We start from the raw sequence: 19,506 nt of genomic DNA on the forward strand, positions 1-19,506 counted from the left end.
CATGACAAAAACACTTGCCAAACAGGTGAACATTTCACAAACCTGAGGTAGAACATTCAAACATTTGTCATTTTTCCTTAACAAAATAAATATCTTTATTGGAGAATTAATTTCTTAGTTTCTGCATGTGCTAATTTTTATTTGGTAAAATGTAATATTCTGACTGTTTGAGTTTTATTAAACTTAACCATTGGTCATCCAGTATCATGCATTTAGAGATCATGATAACCTCACTATCATGGCAAAATGTAACTTTATGGTTTCTATGGTATTTGTATGAAAAACAGTAGCCTAAATACATTATTAAATACTGTAATTATATTCCATCAGTCCTTTAATACATCGTCTACATTAATAATATAATACAATTCAATATATATCTCACATTTCATGGTGCAGTTAATATTACTAGGCTAACTTCACAGTAAACAGTAAATCCATGGTAAATGATGGTAATTTGTATAAGGAAAAGCCTTCTGACTGTATAGTTACGCACAGTGTTTCTCCTGTTTGTCAGTGCCGTTTCATCTGCCTTTAAACTGGTTTAAATCACTGAGACATTGTGTTCTTCGCTGAATTCAAGCGCTTCTCATTGGATCTCGTGACGAGAGCAATCAGAGTAAACGCATCGGCTGTGCTGCCGTTTGGACTTTGAGCCGAGCGGATAAATGGTCCGTGTGGCGCGCGGTTCAAATGAGTTTCGTTCCGCTTTTGGCGCAAACATTATCAAACATTTATCGAACTCTTGATATCGTTTTATCGAGAAAAATTATATCGCGATAATTATCGTTATCGTTTTATAGCCCAGCCCTACAAGATCTATTAAAGTAGATTTTTCCAGAGATTTCGAGTCAGGCCTAGTGGGTGAGTCTACCAATTGAAAAAGATTTAGGCCCCTATTTTAACGATCTGAAACGCAAGTATCAAGCGCGAAACGCAATTAACTTTGTGGGCGGGTTTTGGGCGCTGTTGCTATTATACCGACGGGATAAATGACTCTTGCGCCCAACCAATCAGAGTGTCATCTCACATTCCCTTTAAGAGCAGGCGTGCTTGTTCCATGGCGGATTGCTATTATAACGGCGGATTAACCAGGCGCGCGCCAGGAGCGGTTCACAGCCGAGGAGACCAATGTTCTCGTCAGGGCCGTAAAAGACAGAGAAGTGACAGTTTTTGCATCTTTCACACTGGGCTCGTTTGCTGTGGTCCGAGCCCGAGTAAACTGCCCGTGTGAAAGCACCCTTAAAGGAATAGTTCACCCAAAAATGAAAATTATCCAATGATTTACTCACCCTCAAGTCATCCTAGGTTTATATGACATTCTTCTTATAGACGAATACAATCAGAATTATAATGGCAATGAATGGATGTTTATGTTTTGAAGTCCATAAAAGTGCATCTATCCATAATAAAAGTGATCCACACTGCTCCGGGGGGGTAAATAAAGGCCTTCTGAAGCGATGAGTTTGTGTTAGAAAAATATTAATAATTAACATGTTAATAAGTAAAATTCTAGCTTCATGCCATACGGCCATACGCAGTATGCGCAACTTATAACGTCAGAAGTAGCGTAGTACGTCATGGCGTAGCAAAAATATCAGCAGTACGTCGCATTACTCGCATAAGTTGTGCTTTACATTTAAGTGGAATCTGTATGTTCGTTTAGCCGGAAGCTAGCTATTTTACTTTCTAAAGTCTTAAATATGGATATTTCTCTTACACAAACGCATCGCTGTGCTTCAGAAGGCCTTTATTAACCCCCGGAGATGCATGGAGCACTTTCATCATGGATAGATGGACTTTTATGGACTTCAAAAGAGAAACAGCCATTCACTGCCATTATAAAGCTATTAACAGCTATGCAATAACCACTTTGCTACTTCAAAAAAGTTCATAAAGAGGTCGTAAATATAATCCATTTGAATCCAGCGGTTTAGTCAAACATTTTCTGAAGAGACACGGACGCTTTATATGATGAACAGATTGAAATTAGGCTCTCAGATTTAATCAAAATGATCTTCATTTTTTGTTTTGAAGATGAACGAAAGTCTTACAGGTTTGGAACTACAATAAGGTTGAGTAATTATGACAGAATTTTTTTTTTTGGGTGAACTAACCTATCCCTTTAAGTCTTTCTAGGTAACCAAGCTTTTCGCCAAATTAACCAAATGAATTTAGATGATATAGTGCTTTTATCAATTTACTTTAAGGTATTTGACATGAAAACGAATGTTGCTCACTTAAAACATTTTTTCATATGTGCGTGAAGGCTTGATAAATGTTTAAAACTCTTTTTACACTGAGTACAGTAGTACGGCTTCTCTCCAGTATGAACTCGCTCGTGAACTTTCAGGTATCCAGACTGAGTGAAACTCTTGTCACAATATGAGCACTTGTAAGGTCTTTCTCCAGTATGAATTCTTTGGTGCCGTTTCAGATAGGCAGCTCTAGTAAAACTCTTCCCACAGTCACAACACACACGATCTTTCACTCCATCATGTGTTTTCTGGTGCAGTTTAAAACTGTTCAGCCGTGAAAAACTTTTTCCACAGAGAGAACACACATAAGGCTTCTCATCTGAATGAACTTTCATGTGACATTTCAGATGTTTTGACAAAATGAACTTTGTTCCACACTGATCACAGTTAAATGACTTTTCTCCAGAGTGAACGCGCAGATGATCTTTTAAACTGCTTGAATCTCTGAAAATCTTCTCACATTGAGTACAGTGGTATGGCTTCTCTCCAGTATGAACTCGCTCGTGTTCTTTCAGGTGTCCAGACCGAGCAAAGCTCTTGTCACAAACTGAGCACTTGTAAGGTCTTTCTCCAGTATGAATTCTTTGGTGCTGTTTCAGATTGCCAGCTGTAGTAAAGCTCTTCCCACAGTCACAACACACATGGTCTTTCACTTCATCATGTGTTTTCTGGTGCTGTTTAAAACTGTTCAGCCGTGAAAAACTCTTTCCACACTGAGAGCAGGAGTGCAGCTTATTGGCTTTTGTTCCTTGAGTTTGTAAGTCAAAGTGTTTCTTTACGTCATTTAGTTTCTGTCTTTGCTCCGTCACTTCCATCTGGTCTAAAATAAACATATTAATCAGTTACAATCAGTTCAATGAGGTTAAATGTGAGAATTAAAAAACACAAAGTTCGGTTCTGTCATTCACTTGTTAATGCGATTAAAACTGGGTTATGATCATTTAGATGCATTTCTCTATCATTTGTCATCCATATTTCAGAGCTACGAAAGCAGTCAACAATGAAGAATCAAGAATGGACACCAACCTATTTGTTCCTCGATATCTTCATGTTTTATTCTGGATGGTTCTGGATAACTCATGTCTTCAATCTCCTCTTTAATAAACTCCATCTTTAACAGTCACACAGATTTCAGTTGCTACTCCTGCTACTGCTTTATTGGTGAATTGTTGTGTGAGGGGCTTCACTGCAGGTGTGAACTGTGATCACTGTGTGATACTGACGCCCACAGGACAAGATCTGGAAAAATCAAAGATAAGTTACTGAACTTATACTGGATTACTTTAACAGCAAACACAGATGGTGTCTTTAATGTAGTTCAAATATAGAGCATTTTGATGGTTATATTAGTAGCATATAAAATATCATTTTTATGTAACCTAGAATATAATAAAGGCCTGTTCACACCGGGACGAATTTCGCGCACGATTTTCGCCGACGTTTAGCGCCTCGTGACTAAACAAAGGGTGCCAATGTGAGTGTGCACACCGACGCGAAAAACGGCACGCGTAAAAGCGTCACTTTTTAAAAAACGCCTCGGGTTCGTTTTTTTGGTTTGACGCGCCGCGTCAAAAACTATCCGACCAATGAGATTGGCGCTTTTGCTCACGTGTCCGGAGCTTCTGAAGTTACAGTAAAACACAACTTGGGGGCGCTCAAACACAAAACGGTCTTGCCGAGCACACATACATAACGGCGAAGAAGATATACGCCAAGTAGTGTCTACACCTCTACACTGCCGCCGGGAAGAAATAAGACGAGGAAGATGCAAGGCAAGATGAATGTAGAGCTGCTGGTCTCGTTGGTGTCGGAACATAAATAACTATATGACAAACGCGACAGTGACTACAAAAATCTTGATAAAAGAGAACTGTTATGGAGTGGTATTGCAGAGCAAATGGGAATTTGATGGTTAGTTTCATTTCACTTAATTGTCTTTCATGTACATAGGCTATAACTTTTTCCCACAAACGTTTGACAATCGCCACCGGGGTATTTCTGTTTTACATTAAGCGCCATCTAATGTCAGGGAATGAATTTGCATGTTCACTCGGCTCATCGTCAGCGAAAATCGCTTGGGTGTGAACACAAAAAAACCAGACAAGGACAAGAGTGGCAGTGGTCACCTGAAGCAGAAAATGCATTTAAAAGACTGAAAAAAGAATTAACTAGTGAGCCAGGCCTAGCATACTTCAACTAGGGGTGTGCGATATGACGATATTTAATCGTGAATGATTAAAATGTCTCCACGATTCACTTTTTCAGAAATATCGTTGAATCGCGCTACAGTGCACGTTCTATCAGATGCAGATCTATGGCTTTTTTTCAGCTACGTAACAACATGCGATGCGCGGCGCACTAGATGTCGGCGTGTTGACAGGATCATAAACTACTTGCTCGTGAGATTTAGCAACGCAGGGACGATGGATGAAAACACAGAGGAGTTGATCCCTAAAAAAAATTCAACATCGGTAATATGGAAATGGTTTGGATTTTCCATAACAGACACAGCGCAAACAACAGTTATTTGCAAATGTTGCAATGATAAGATTCGCACGTCAGACGGCAACACAAATAATCTTTTTAACCACCTCAAAAGAAAACACCCTAAATAATATGCTGACAGTCAAACTGTGAAGGGACCCCCCGAGAGTGCATCAGGTAGGCCTACATCCGCGCAGCAGCCAGAGGCTAACGTTACACGGCTTAAACAAATAACTCTAACGAAGGAGGTATTTGAGAAGGGAACTCCGTATGACAGGACAAGTAAGCGCTGGAAAGATGTAACTGATGCAGTGACATTTTACCTGGCCAAGGATATGATCCCCATAAAAACTGTGGAAAACGAGGGCTTCAAAAGACTGCTCAAAGTCGTAGATCCACGTTACGAGATTCCCAGCCGCAAATATTTTTCTGCCACGGCCATTCCACGGCTGTATTCAGAAAGCCGCAACAAGATGGAACACAAAGTTCAAAATGTTAATTTTTTTTGCCACAACAGCTGATTTATGGTCTAGTCGCACTTCAGAACCATATTTAAGTCTGACAATTCATTTCATTGATGACTGGAAGTTGTGCAGTGCGTGTCTAGAAACAACATACTTCCCACAAGACCACACGGGAGAGTTCATAGCACAAGGCCTTAGGGAAGCGCTTGAATGTTGGGGACTGAAAGAAGTGAACATGACCTGCATGACCACTGACAGTGGGGCTAACATGGTGAGGGCCTTGGAGCTCAACAGTTGGACACATCTGCAGTGCTTTGGGCACAGACTTCACCTAGCTATTGGTGAGTGAAACTAAAAATAAAATATTGTCACTGGAATTTAGAAGTTTGTTTGTAATACTAAATATTTACTAATAAAGGTACATTAGGAACACTGAACAGAGTAAAATGATGCGACTAGTTTACTATATAAATTGGATTATTATTTAAATGTTTTGTATATGAAAAAATATGGTATTGTTGTAGCACAATTTGTTTGGTTTCAATAAAATATTACAATTGAAAAAATATAAACCTTTGTGCATAAAAATGTAAATAAATCTAATCAATGAATTTTATTTTATTTTTTTTCGAAAAAAGTGCCAAAGACCCTCGTGTTGAACGCATAACATCTATCTGCAAGAAAGTCGTCAGTACATTCTCTTTCAATTGGAAGAAAAAGAGGGAATTAAATAAAGCTCAAACTGAGCTGAAACTACCTAAACAGAAACTCATCACTGAATCCCCTACACGATGGGGTTCCAGACTCAGCATGATTGAGAGAGTGCTTGACCAGGAAAAGGCCATTTCGCAGGTCCTGAAGGTAGACCGGAAGGCGAGGCATTTGGTCCCATCATGGCAAGACATTGACGTGATGGAGTCTGTGAAAAAGGCGAGTCCACTGAGAGACTTCACTGATGCACTCTCTGGTGAGGACTATGTGAGTGTGTCCTACGTAAAGCCAGTGCTTTCCCTGTTGAAAGTCAACATCTTGAGCCTGAATGATGATGACACTGAACTAACAAAAACAATGAAGCAAACAATTCTCAATTACCTCACTGACAAATATCAGGATCCCACCACTGATGACCTGTTGGATATGGCTTTGCTTCTTGATCCCAGGTTCAAAACCCAATACATTGACAGCGTCAAGATAGAGGGAATACAAGCCAGAGCTGTATCTGAGCTGGAGTCTTTGCTGACCGTACAGTATCCAGATGCATCGGTTCAACAGCCTACATCTGCCTCCCCATCACAGAGCCCTGACGCATAACAAACCCCACACAAGAAAGTAAAGAAATCACTTGCCAGCTTTTTGAAAACCTCAGGTGGTGCTTGTTGTGCATCTGAAATTTCAGGATCAAACTCCTTTTCTCTAAAAGAGGCAATAGAAGGGGAATTGAAGGGATACGTGTCCATACCAAATGCAGAAAGTGAGGTGAATCCCTTGGAATGGTGGAAAGTCCATGAGGCAAAACTTTCCAAGAGTTAGCCAACTTGCTAGAAAGTACTTGTGCATTCCAGCCACAAGTGCTCCCTCAGAAAGAGCTTTTAGCACTGGTGGCAATATTGTCACATGCCAGAGGGCAACTCTCAAGCCAGATAGAGTCAATCAACTGGTTTTCCTCTCTAAAAATTTGTGATTGGGATCAGTCATACTTTACGTTCTTAGGATATATACTTTACACGAATGTGAAAGGTTTGTTCTAAAGCTGCTAAGTTTAAAAGAGTCAGGATTCATGTTTGCACCTTTGGTTGATTGTTTGGTTCTGAATCACATTGCACTTTATCTTATCTTATCTAAAGTATTTTTTTCACTTCAAAAAAAATACTTAAGAGATAAAAGGTAGTTTACATTTTGTATTTTACTTTTCTTTATTAAGCTATTTATTGTGTTGTGTTTTACCTTTTGAAGCAAATGCTATAGTCTCTGACTGTACTTACATTTATAACTAGTTAAATTTTATTTAAACATTTTTATTTAACCTTTTTAAAATAAGCTTACATTTTTTTAATTGTTTTTGATGCATCTGTTTATCTATATTTTTTATGCTAGATGCTACCTCAAAAAAAATAGAAAGAGAAAAACATGCTGACAAGGGTTTTGCTCAGGGTTTGTCTACTGACTGTTACAGCTGTTGCCAATGTTTGATTTTTTTTAAAACAATGTTCATTTTGTGATGAGAAGTCTTTGATTGTAATGCAAGTCCTGTTGAATGTTCTTACTTTGCACAATTGCACTTCCATTAAATATACACTTGATTAAAATATGCTACTTTGTCATTTTTTTTCCTTTTTATGTTTTGTTACCTTGTATGGCTATATTTTTTAAATGGGGATATTAGTTTGCTTGTATTGCGGCTCAGTAATTTGCAAAATAGTCTTAAAAAGCAACATGAAAAAGAATTGTGATAAAATCGTGAATCGTGATTTTTCCTGAAAAAATCGTGATATGATATTTTTTCCATATCGCCCACCCCTAACTTCAACATAAATGCTCCAACAGTTGTGATCAGTGATGCAAGTCCAGTCGGACTTGGAGCAGTTTTGCTTCAGACACAAGAAAATGGAGCTAAGAAACCTGTAGCATATGCGAGCCGCTCTCTAACACCCACAGAAAGACGTTACTCTCAGATAGAGCGGGAAGCCCTAGGGTGCGTTTGGGCGGTGGAACACTTCAGAGCGTATTTGTGGGGAGGCAGATTTACTCTTCAAACGGATCATCGACCTCTCATTTATATGCTCAATCCAGAGAAGTCAAAGCTTCTGCCTCCTAGAATACAAAGACTTGGACTGAGACTGTATCCATATGACTACAAGATTGAACACATTGCAGGTAAAGACAATGTTTCAGACTCACTTTCTAGACTTCCTTTACCGGAAACTGAAGACAACAGTTACGTGGACACGTATATGGACAGAGTGTTGTCTGTAAATATGATGGATGTACCAGCCTTGACTCTTGAGGAACTTAAAAGAGCTACAATGAACGATACTACCTTGACACAACTGATTTCCATAGTGGAGACAGGACAGTGGCCTACTACAATTCCTGAAAGCCTACGTTCATACAAACGCTGCTCGGACGAGTTGTCAACCCATGATGGTCTTTTGCTGTGGGGACACAGGATAGTTCTTCCTTCTGCACTGGTCCAGCAAGCTTTGAAAATTGCACACGAGACACATCAAGGCGTAATTCGCACAAAGCAATTCTTGAGAAGCAAATTCTATTGGCCTAATATGGACATGGAAGTTGAAAGAATGATCAAAAACTGTAATGCATGTGTTCTCAATCAACCTTTGCATGAAGATCAACCACTGCATCCATTAGAACTACCACCTAGACCGTGGACCAAGATTGGTGTTGATTTGGTGGGTCCTATTCAGAATGTCTATATACTTACTGTCATAGACTATTACACATCATACCCTGAAGCAGTAGTCATTGCTGATATCACTTCCAAGACCGTTACCAAGGAAATTATGAAAATATTTGCCCGATTTGGGTATCCCTTGGAAGTAGTGACTGACAACGGGAAGCAGTTTGTAGGAAACGTCTTCGAGGCATTTCTGAGAACTAGTGGAGTTGAGCACATCAAGGCCTCACCTTACTACCCCAAAAGTAATGGTAAAATAGAAAGATTTCATTGTTACTTGAAGAAAGCCTTTAAAGCAGCTAAAAGTGAGGGAAGGAATTGGAGTGAAGATCTCTCAAAGATTCTTCTTGCCTATCGATCTACACCACATAGAGCATCGGGGGAGACACCAGCTTATCCGATGTTTGGACGAGATGTGCGTACGAAGTTGCCTAGTCTCATCACAGACAAAAGAGAAACAAAAGACATTGAAAGTCATCACAAAAGATACAATGAGAAAATGAAACAGTACGCAGACATGACAAGACGAGCCAAGGAACACAACTTTAAGTTGGGAGACATTGTATATGTGGCGAGTATGGAAGATGGTAAGCTGGACTCTAAGTATAGAGATACTCGTTTTGTGCTGCTGAAGCACACATCGGACAATTCCTTTGAAATGGTCAGTGTAGAGGATGGCTCTAGGATTGTGAGAAATGTGAAGCACATTTATCATGTTCCCATTCAGTTGGAGATGAGCATACCAGAACCAGCAGAAAAACAAAGCAATCAAGGAACTCAAGAGACAGTGGTCCAGTCAGATTTCTCAATAGAGCCACACAGTTCTTCTGTTACAGTACCAGACACCTGTAGCAAGCCTTTGACTACCCGGAGTGGTAGAGTGGTTAAGAAACCTGCTTGTTTCAAGGACATGATTATGTAAGTGTTTGAATATATTTGTTGACAGGTTAGTCAGTTCGAAACAATATAGCAGTATTCAGAATAACGGTAACAATGCTGTTAAAAACTAAGGGTAATGTGTTATTTTGTAGTATTTAAGTTCTCTAATACTAACAAAGGGAGGGATGTAGCAGTGGCGTAGCCACGGGTGTGCCAGGGTGTGCCGGTGCCACCCACAGTGGCAGCTGGCACTCCTAAAAATGGATGCAGAATTAATAGTCTCAATAAAAAATGTTTTACTAAACTTGGCCTATTGTTGTTTATCTAGAATATATATATTTTTTAAATCAACCCTTTCATGCGTAAGTTAAAAATATTTTAACCTGATCCCTTGTTTCCATGGCGTCACGATTGTCACGATTCCATGGCGTCATGATTGTCACGTGACAGACACACCGCAGCCACAATAACTAACAGATGTATCGCTATTCGTTTTATTTCGTTTTTCCTTTAAAAATATTCACAAACTTGCTTACCATGCCAACTATCTGATATTCCGATTCTTCGTTTAAAAAACTTTATAAATGATCTTGATCTACAACGATGAGCGCTGCAGTTCAGAGTCCTGTCAGCCGGATTTACAGCACCTGAATTCCCCAGTTTCTCCCGAAATACATGAAAGTAAGTGGCTGTTGAACGGAGAAGAATAGAGTAAACTTTATAGTTCCGCTATGTTTGTCTGATATATGAATAAAACACGTCGGCAAAGCATAGGTTGGAAGGGGTGTGTGTCACGATTCTGCCTTCTCAGCCCAGATGAAAAAAAAGTAACGCAAATGTAATGTAACGCATTACTTTTCTAAAAAGTAACTTAAGGGGATAACACAATATTGTAATGCATTACTTTTTTAAAGTAACTTTCCCCAACACTGACCGCGACACAGGTTCGTAGCCCTGAGTGTCGCGATTTCAGTTTCATTTCGCATATAGCCTACAGCCCTTATAATCATTGATGACACCACAGGTTTTTATTTAAAATAAAGAGCGTATTACGTTTGTATGTAGGCCTATGGGCAATTTCCATTCACAATACTTACTAAAATATAATTAATATAACTTTATTGCATTTGTATTAGTTGTTTTAAGAGTAAAAAAAAAAAATCGGTCGGTCTTAACGCAAGTTTACAACGGACTAAAAGGGGGGGGGGGTTGTTGGGTCGGTCCTAAATTAACAGGGTCGGTCGGGTTACGGCAAACAAGAATATTTATAAGGCTGGCATAATCTGACAATAAATGTGGCACACCCAGATTATCAGATGCACACCCAGAGTCTCTTTTCTGGCTACGCTACTGGGATGTAGTGTAGTGATATCACGAGAACGGGGTTGGGGAAGACAGAAGAGATCGCGAAAATGAGAGAGAGCGATTATGTAGTTGAGAGAGTTGTTAATAAAGTGAATAGGCTTGTTTGAGATGAGCAAAATCTGTGCAGAACCGATCACCGGTGATCAGCGCGAAATGCATGCCGGTTAGAAATGTGTCCGAGTGCGGTCCGCCTTGCTCTGATGTCATGCTGACGCATGTCAAAAATCTCTCGCGAGCGCAAGGCGCACGTGTCGGATTCTGCAGGCGAGCGCAGTTGCTCTCTACCGACTGCGCTGATCAAAAGCACGATGGGAAACGACTTGCTGACGACACAGCTTAATGCTCATTGGTTTAAACAACTATGATGTATTGTTCTCTTTTAAAATGTTTGATTTTAAAACTCTAATATCATGTTTTATGTGTATATGTTATGTGTGAATATTCCCAAACTATCTGACAGTGATTCATGCAATGTACTTCATCTCTTTGGGTTATGCAATGTAATTTTTATGAAAAAATAAAATAAATAAAAACACATATGTTTTATTATTATCATATAAATAATAATAACATATTTTCATATAAAGGCAACAGAACTTGAATTGCATCCAGATTATTAGCAACACTGTGCACAAGCGTGAATCCCGCGATATCAATCTTTGATCTCGCAGGTGTCAGATCCACTATGAGAAGAGAGATCTGTCCGGCTTGCCTGCGCTTTTTTCACTCCTCCTCTCACTGCAGCGCCTACTCTCGACTACATTTCAGGCGAGGCAAGGCGCATCTCAAACAAGCCTAATATTACAGCAATAAAGGTTATTGAGGCCAACAACACAACACAACACAACACAAGATTATGATCATTTAAATGTATTTCAGAATAATTCACTGTCATTAACAGTTGAACTAAAGCTTTCTTATTTGGTGAATTGTTGTTAGGGACACCAGATCTACCAAATTCGAGTTTACTGAGTTTATACTAAAATAGGCCTACTGTAATAATTACAGTTCTTAAATTAAATGACCATGTGTGCTTGATTTAAGAAATATAGAGCATTTTGATATGGCTATAGCATTTAAAACGGCTCTATATGAAAGGTTGTTCATTTTTATGTGACTCCAGATTTTATACGAATGAAACAAGTCACAGGTTAAATTATTCGAATCAAATGAAACAGGAATTTAACAAAGATAACAGAAATCATACACGTACAGAGTAACGTTACAGACTGAATAGAGGCTGGTCAAAACTAATGATTTATCTGTACGTTACACTAAGAACAATGTACATTTAGGCGACACAAATATAAATTCTAACATGATAAATATAACATCTCTGACCTGCAGTCTGGAAATATACGACATCCAGAGAAAATATTCCACATTTGTTCTTCATTCACGATCGTTAACAGCGTCACTTTCAGCTTCAACTGGTTAGTTTCACGCTCGTCTTTTGTTTCTCGCGCTTCTCTCTTTTCACGTGTTCGACTGTAACATTCATTTTAGCGTCAAAAGAGATAACAAAAAGAATAAGAGAAAAGAGAGAAAACAAAACTATAGAGAGGCTCTCGCGCTTCTCTCTACTGCGCATGCTCAGTGCGCGCGGTGTCAGATTTCTTAAAGGGGACGCATTCAGTAAATCACATCTCCGCTCTCTTATGGACCAAATCCACTATTATAATAATTAATAATGCTCAGTAATAATATATATAATATATCGATTCAACAATATATTCACCTTCACTCAATTACAGTTACAGTATTTTTTTTCTACATGTCTCTCTTATTATGTAATTGTAGTATAATTATAGGGTCTTCTTTTGAATACATGCAGATATACAGCAGTGGCGAGGCCAGAAACTTTAAAGTGAGTGTATCTCGGTGAATTAGATTAGACCTCAATGTTAAACGTGATTTATTGTCAGCCAACAGTTTCATGAAAACAACAAAATCCATTAAAACTTTATTTAACCAGGAAAGAAAACTCACTGAGATTAAAAGTTATTTTACAGCAGTTCCCTGGCCAAGATAGGCAACTGAGTTTAAATAGACATTTATACATCAAAGTTAAGACATAAAAAAAAATATAACATAAAACATCCAACTAGTTAAAACATTTACACACCATTTTATTAAGTGGATTATTACTTAATAAAAATTTAAATTGACTACAAGACACCAAATTTTTTAACTTCATCTCAGTCTGGAGAAGATTTCATTCTGAGGCTGTGGCATATTGCGGCAAGTTTTACCAAGCTCGGTTCTGGTAAAAAGTGTTTTTGCACAAATAAGTGTTATCGATAATAATACCTAGGTATTTGTACTCTGATACTGATGTAATCAGACTCCCCTGAGAAGTAAAAAAAAAGACTGGAATTTTACTGGAAATTTTTGAGTTTGAAAATAACATACATTTAGTTTTTTTTAGCATTTAAGACCAGCTTCAAGGCCCAAAACCTATTTTGGATTATATCGAAAGCAGATTGTAAAAAAGCCACAGATTGCTGCTTAGAGGAAGCTGAACAATATATAATAGTATCATCTGCATAAAAATTAAACCTTGTATTATCAATATTACAATCCAGACAATTTATATAGATGCTGATATATTATATATATATTTATATGTATACCTTAGCCCATGCGGCATCCCGCTCTTGAATGAGAACACATAAGGCGGTCGAAAACCATGGATTATCACATCATTTAACTCTATATTTTCTCATGGGTGCGTGTTTATTTATAATTAACATAAAACTATCATACAAATATTCCCATGCGCAATCAACATCCGGTATTTTGTCCCAATCAATTTGAGCAAGATCGTATAAGACTGCTTGTTCATTCAAATATTTCATGAAACAACTAGTAATAATTTTGGGATTTTGCTGAGGGCTACTTTTCACACCACACAATTTTTGACTAACACTTTCCAGACCTCTGATTTTCCCACTCCTGTAGTAGCGACGGTGAATTCACCTGCGGCAAGTTTACTTTCACCAACTCCATCTTCTTCTCCAGACTAAAGTCTGCCCCCGCCCCTCTCCATGATGCACGTTGCACGCAGCAGCCAGACTTTCTTTATGATGAACAGCAGGGATGATTAATAAATGTTTTTTTTTTTTACTGAGCAGAAAAGATTAAGCCCGAGGTCCGACCCGACCCTAGTCATTTGCTTATATTTTCGACCCGAACCCGCAGGTCCCGTCGGGTTTGTCGGGCCGACCCGACCCGTTGAGAACTGTAAGGCCTAGTGGGTGAGTCTACCAAGTGAAAAAGATTTAGGGCCCTATTTTAACGATCTGTAACGCAAGTATCAAGCGCGAAACGCAAGTAACTTTGTGGGCGGGTCTCGCAAATCTAAAATGGGTTGGTCTGAAGTAGCTTCATTATTCATACAGGGTTCTTGCAGGTTTCAGTAAGTCAAATTTAAGACCTTTTTAATACATTTTAAGACCATAAAGATTGAAATTTAAGACCTACACGACGCATTACCAAATAAATGGATTCAAATCAAAGAATTAGGCTAATTTTATTTCAATGAATTCAGTAATTGAAAAAGCATTAATTTAATTTACAGATAAATCACATTAGTAACCTTCCACACCCAACAACGCGTGTCAGAGAAAAGAACAGAATCAATTTTTTTTTTTTTATAGAAAATTGTACTTTGCATATTATACTGTAAAAAACACATAATTAGTTGATTTTAGTTGATCATAACTAGAGATGAAATGGCATGAACATTTAATTTCATGATTATAGTGACAAAAATGATCATGGTTATCACAGAATCCTGTTCAAAAAGTACAAATACTACACAATGAAATCAATTCACCATGTTTTATGTCGAAAACCAGCAAATAACAAATAAATTTCCATTAAAAATGAATATTTGTGTCTTGCATGTTATATACTAACATGTACAAGTTAAAATAAAGGTTTGACAAAAAAGGTTTTATAAAAAGATAAACCTCACATATTTCAGACTTTAAATATTTTTTTTTATAAAAAGAATGAGTCCAAAAAGATAAATTACTGACATTTACAATGCACTTTAGCTTATCTTTTATTATTAATAGTAAAATTAGGTCCGATTTTCCCGTGGCGTCTGTCGTTGCTATGCAACCATGCCCTGCGTCTCCACAACGACAAAGAAGTTTTAGTGGCTAATGGATTTCCCACCACCGAGAAACGCTTGCTGTAGCTCTGCTACAAGATTTATTTACGGAGAAGAGAACACCACCCGTAGTGTTTGGGTGCACCCCCATCATTCCTGTTGACTGAGCTTTCAGACAGCGCCTGGAAAAAACGAGCGCGTCGCTTCTATTATGAGCACGCTTACCGCGCGCCTACATTTGAATGAACTTGAGCGCGCAAAAGACGCGATATGTGAACGGCCTCTTGGCGAGCGACCTCCAATCAGGCCGCGAGCGACGTGTTGGAGACCCTGCACTAGAGCTCCGCTTTGTAGGCTACGACTCGATACTTTTTTGCTACTTTGTAATAACTTTCTGCGGCCAGCGTTTCTGGAAATAAACGAGGGTAAACCCTTTTTAAGACCTGACTAAATGAAATTTAAGACCGCGGATGAAAATCTGGCCGTTTTTAAGACTTTTTAAGGCCTTAAATTTGAAGTTCAGAATTTTAGACTTTTTAAGACCCCGCGGGAACCCTGTTCATAGGTGTGGTTTGGGCGTAACGTGAAATAAACCAATCAGAGCATCATCTCACATTCCCTTTAAGAGCAGGCGTGCTTGTTCCATGGCGGATTGCTATTATAACGGTGGATTTGCCAGGCGCGCGCCAGGAGCGGTTCACAGCCGAGGAGACCGACGTTCTCGTCAGGGCCGTAAAAGACAGAGAAGTGACACTGGGTTACAGAGAAGTTACCGTTTTTGCATCTTTCACACTGGGCTCGTTTGCTGTGGTCCGAGCCCGAGTAAACTGCCCGTGTGAAAGCACCCTTGAAGGAATAGTTCACCCAAAAATGAAAATTATCCAATGATTTACTCACCCTCAAGTCATCCTAGGTTTATATGACATTCTTCTTATAGACGAATGCAATCAGAATTATAATGGCAATGAATGGTTGTTTATGTTTTGAAGTCCATAAAAGTGCATCTATCATCTATATAATAAAAGTGATCCACACTGCCCCGGGGGGTAAATAAAGGCCTTCTGAAGCAAAGTGATGAGTTTGTGTCAGAAAAATATTAATAATTAACATGTTAATAAGTAAAATTCTAGCTTCAGGCCAAACGGCCATACGCAGTATGCGCAACTTATAACGTCAGAAATAGCGTAGTACGTCATTGCGTAGCAAAAATATCAGCAGTACGTCGCATTACTCGCATTTAAGTGGAATCCGTATGTTCGTTTAGCCGGAAGCTAGTTATTTTACTTTATAAAGTCTTAAATATGGAAATTTTTCTTACACAAACGCATCGCTGTGCTTCAGAAGGCCTTTATTAACCCCCAGAGATGCATGGAGCACTTTCATCATGGATAGATGCACTTTTATGGACTTCAAAAGAGAAACAGCCATTCACTGCCATTATAAAGCTTGGAAGAGCCAGGACATTTTTTAATATAATTCAGATTGTGTTCGTCTGAAAGAAGAATGTCTCTTTCTAGGTAACCAAGCTTTTCACCAAATTAACCAAATGAATCTAGATGATTTAGTGCTTTTTTATCTCAATTTACTTTAATGTATTTTACATGAAAACAAATGTTGCTCACATAAAACATTTTTTCATATGTGCGTGAAAGCTTGATAAATGTTTAAAACTCTTCTCACACTGAGTACAGTAGTACGGATTTTCTCCAGTATGAATTCGCTCGTGAACATTCAGGTGTGCAGACCGAGCAAAACTCTTGTCACAATATGAGCACTTGTAAGGTTTTTCTCCAGTATGAATTCTTTGGTGCAGTTTCAGATGGCCAGCTGTAGTAAAACTCTTCCCACAGTCACAACACAAATGATCTTTCACACCATTATGTGTTTTCTGGTGCAGTTTAAAAGTGTTCAGCCGTGAAAAACTCTTTCCACAGAGAGAACACACATGAGGCCTCTCATCTGAATGAACGATCATGTGACTTTTCAGATATTTTAATAAAATGAACTTTGCTCCACACTGATCACAGTTAAATGGCTTTTCCCCAGAGTGAACATGCAGATGATCTTTTAAACTGTTTGAATCTCTGAAACTCTTCTCACACTGAGTACAGTGGTACGGCTTCTCTCCCGTATGAACTCGCTCATGTAGTTTCAGGTGTGCAGACCGAGCAAAGCTCTTGTCACAAACTGAGCACTTGTAAGGTTTTTCTCCAGTATGAATTCTTTGGTGCTGATTCAGATAGTCAACTCTAGTAAAGCTCTTCCCACAGTCACAACACACATGATCTCTCACTTCATCATGTGTTTTCTGGTGCTGTTTAAAATTGTTCAGCCGTGAAAAACTCTTTCCACAGAGAGAACACACATGAGGGCATGTATACAGTTTCTCTCCAGTGTGAATTCTCATGTGTGTCTTAAGGCTTCCTTTTTGTCTGAAACTCTTTCCACACTGAGGGCATGTATACGGTTTCTCTCCAGTGTGAATTATTTCGTGTTTTTTAACCTGAGAGCAGGAGTGCAGCTTATTGGCTTTTGTTCCTTGAGTTTGTAAGTCAAAGTGTTTCTTCACGTCATTTAGTTTCTTTCTTTGCTCCGTCACTTCCATCTGGTCTAAAATAAACATATTAATCAGTTATAATCAGTTCAATGAGGTTAAATGTGAGAATTAAAAACACTTAGCAAGCAAAAAACAAGACACCTGTCTGTATAAAGTCTCTTTAATGTGCAAAGTTCGGTTCTGTCATTTACTTGTTAATGCGATTAAAACTGGGTTATGATCATTTAGATGCATTTCTCTATCATTTGTCATCAATATATTAGAGCTACGAAAGCAGTCAACAATGAAGAATCAAGAATGGACACCAACCTATTTGTTCCTCAGCATCTTCATGTTTTATTCTGGATGGTTCTGGATCACTCATGTCTTCAATCTCCTCTTTAATAAACTCCATCTTTAACAGTCACACAGATTTCAGCTGCTACTCCTGGAGTTTGTCCTTCTCTTGTAGGATGATGGGAATAATCCCAGTATTTATTGGTGAATTGTTGTGTGAGGGGCTTCACTGCAGGTGTGAACTGTGGTCAGTGTGTGATACTGACGCCCACAGGACCTGATCTGGAAAAATCAAAGATCAGTTACTGAACTTATACTGGATTACTTTAACAGTAAACACATATGGTGTCTTTGATTTGGTTCAAATATAGAGCATTTTGATGGTTATATTAGCAGCATATAAAACAACTGTAGGTTGATTATTTTAATGTAACCTAGAATATAATAAGGATGAAACAGGTTCTATTATTCAATTAATATCTAAACTAATCAGAAATATAACATAAGACGACAGAAATCAACCTTCGATTAAGGGACTGAGAATGATGCACAAAAGGACACTTGACCATCAAAACACTTGACCATCAAAATGTGGATAAAAAGTACTATACAATATTATGATCATTTAAATGTATTACATATTGCTCATAATTTAATTCAATTTATCATATATTGTCATTGACAGTTGAACTAAAAGCTTTCTTATTTGGTGAATTGTTGTGAGGGACACCAGATCTGCCAAATTCAAGGTTACTGAGTTTATACTGAAATACTGTAATAATTACAGTTTTTAAATTAAATGATCATGTGTGCTTGATTTTAGAAATATAGAACATGTTGATATGGTTATATATTACTAGCATTTTAAACGGCTCTATATGAAGGTTGTTCATTTTTATGTGACTCAGATTTTATAAGGATGTAACAAGTCACAGGTTAAATTATTCGAATTTCTATATGAATTAAACAGGAATTTAACAAAGATAACAGAAATCATACACATATGTACAGCGTACGGCTGATCAAAACTAATGATTTAATTACGTTACACTAAGAACAATGTACATTTAGGCAACACAAATATAAATTCTTACATGATAAATATAACATCTCTGACCTGCAGACTGGAAATATACGACATCCAGAGAAAATATTCCACATTTGTCCTTCATTCACGATCGTTAACAGCGTCAGCTTCAAATGGTGAAAGTTTCACGCTCGTCTTTTGGTTCTCGTGCTTCTCTCTTTTCACGTGTTCGACTGTTACATTAATTTTAGCGTCAAAAGAGACAACAAAAAGAAAAGGAGAGGAGAGAAAACAAAAAGGCTCTCGCGCTTCTCTCTTCTGCGCATGCTCAGTGCGCGCGGTGTCATGTTTCTTAAAGGGGACGCATTCAGTAAATCACATCTCCGCTCTGTTATGGACCAAATCCACTATTATAATAATTAATAATGCTCAGTAATTATAATATAATATATCGATTCAACAATATATTCACCTTCATTCAATTACAGTTACAGTATTGTTTTTCTACATGTCTCTCTTATTATCATAGGCGTAATTTGCGGGTGGGACATGTCCCCACCACTTTTTCCCAGGGTCGATATTGTCCCCACCACTTTTTAAAACATCTCACAGCACGAATGTACCAATTCTACAAATAAATAAAACATCTTCAGTTAACTGG

The 19,506-nt window shown here is 38.2% G+C and overlaps 1 protein-coding gene across 4 annotated transcripts in view; it reads right to left on the reverse strand.

The window, feature by feature from the left end:
• LOC311090837 (uncharacterized protein) overlaps window positions 1–19,506 on the reverse strand; it is an 81,918-nt gene that overhangs the window by 47,468 nt on the left and 14,944 nt on the right. The window contains exons 1-3 of one of the 4 annotated variants that reach the window (XM_084126398.1): window positions 18,936–19,170; window positions 17,852–18,100; window positions 17,351–17,595 (exon numbers count right to left, since the gene is read on the reverse strand). In XM_084126398.1, the coding sequence (XP_083982524.1) occupies window positions 17,351–17,595; window positions 17,852–17,936 (330 nt within the window). In that variant the 5' untranslated portion in view covers window positions 17,937–18,100; window positions 18,936–19,170. Of the gene's footprint in view, window positions 1–2,240; window positions 3,079–3,284; window positions 3,498–12,206; window positions 12,473–17,350; window positions 17,596–17,851; window positions 18,101–18,935 lie in introns of those variants that run through there. The other 3 variants (XM_084126399.1, XM_084126401.1, XM_084126400.1) reach the window with 3 other exon arrangements.

The sequence above is a fragment of the Abramis brama genome (genome assembly GCF_963993115.1).
Source record: "Abramis brama genome assembly, chromosome: 10".
Lineage (NCBI taxonomy): Eukaryota > Metazoa > Chordata > Actinopteri > Cypriniformes > Leuciscidae > Abramis > Abramis brama.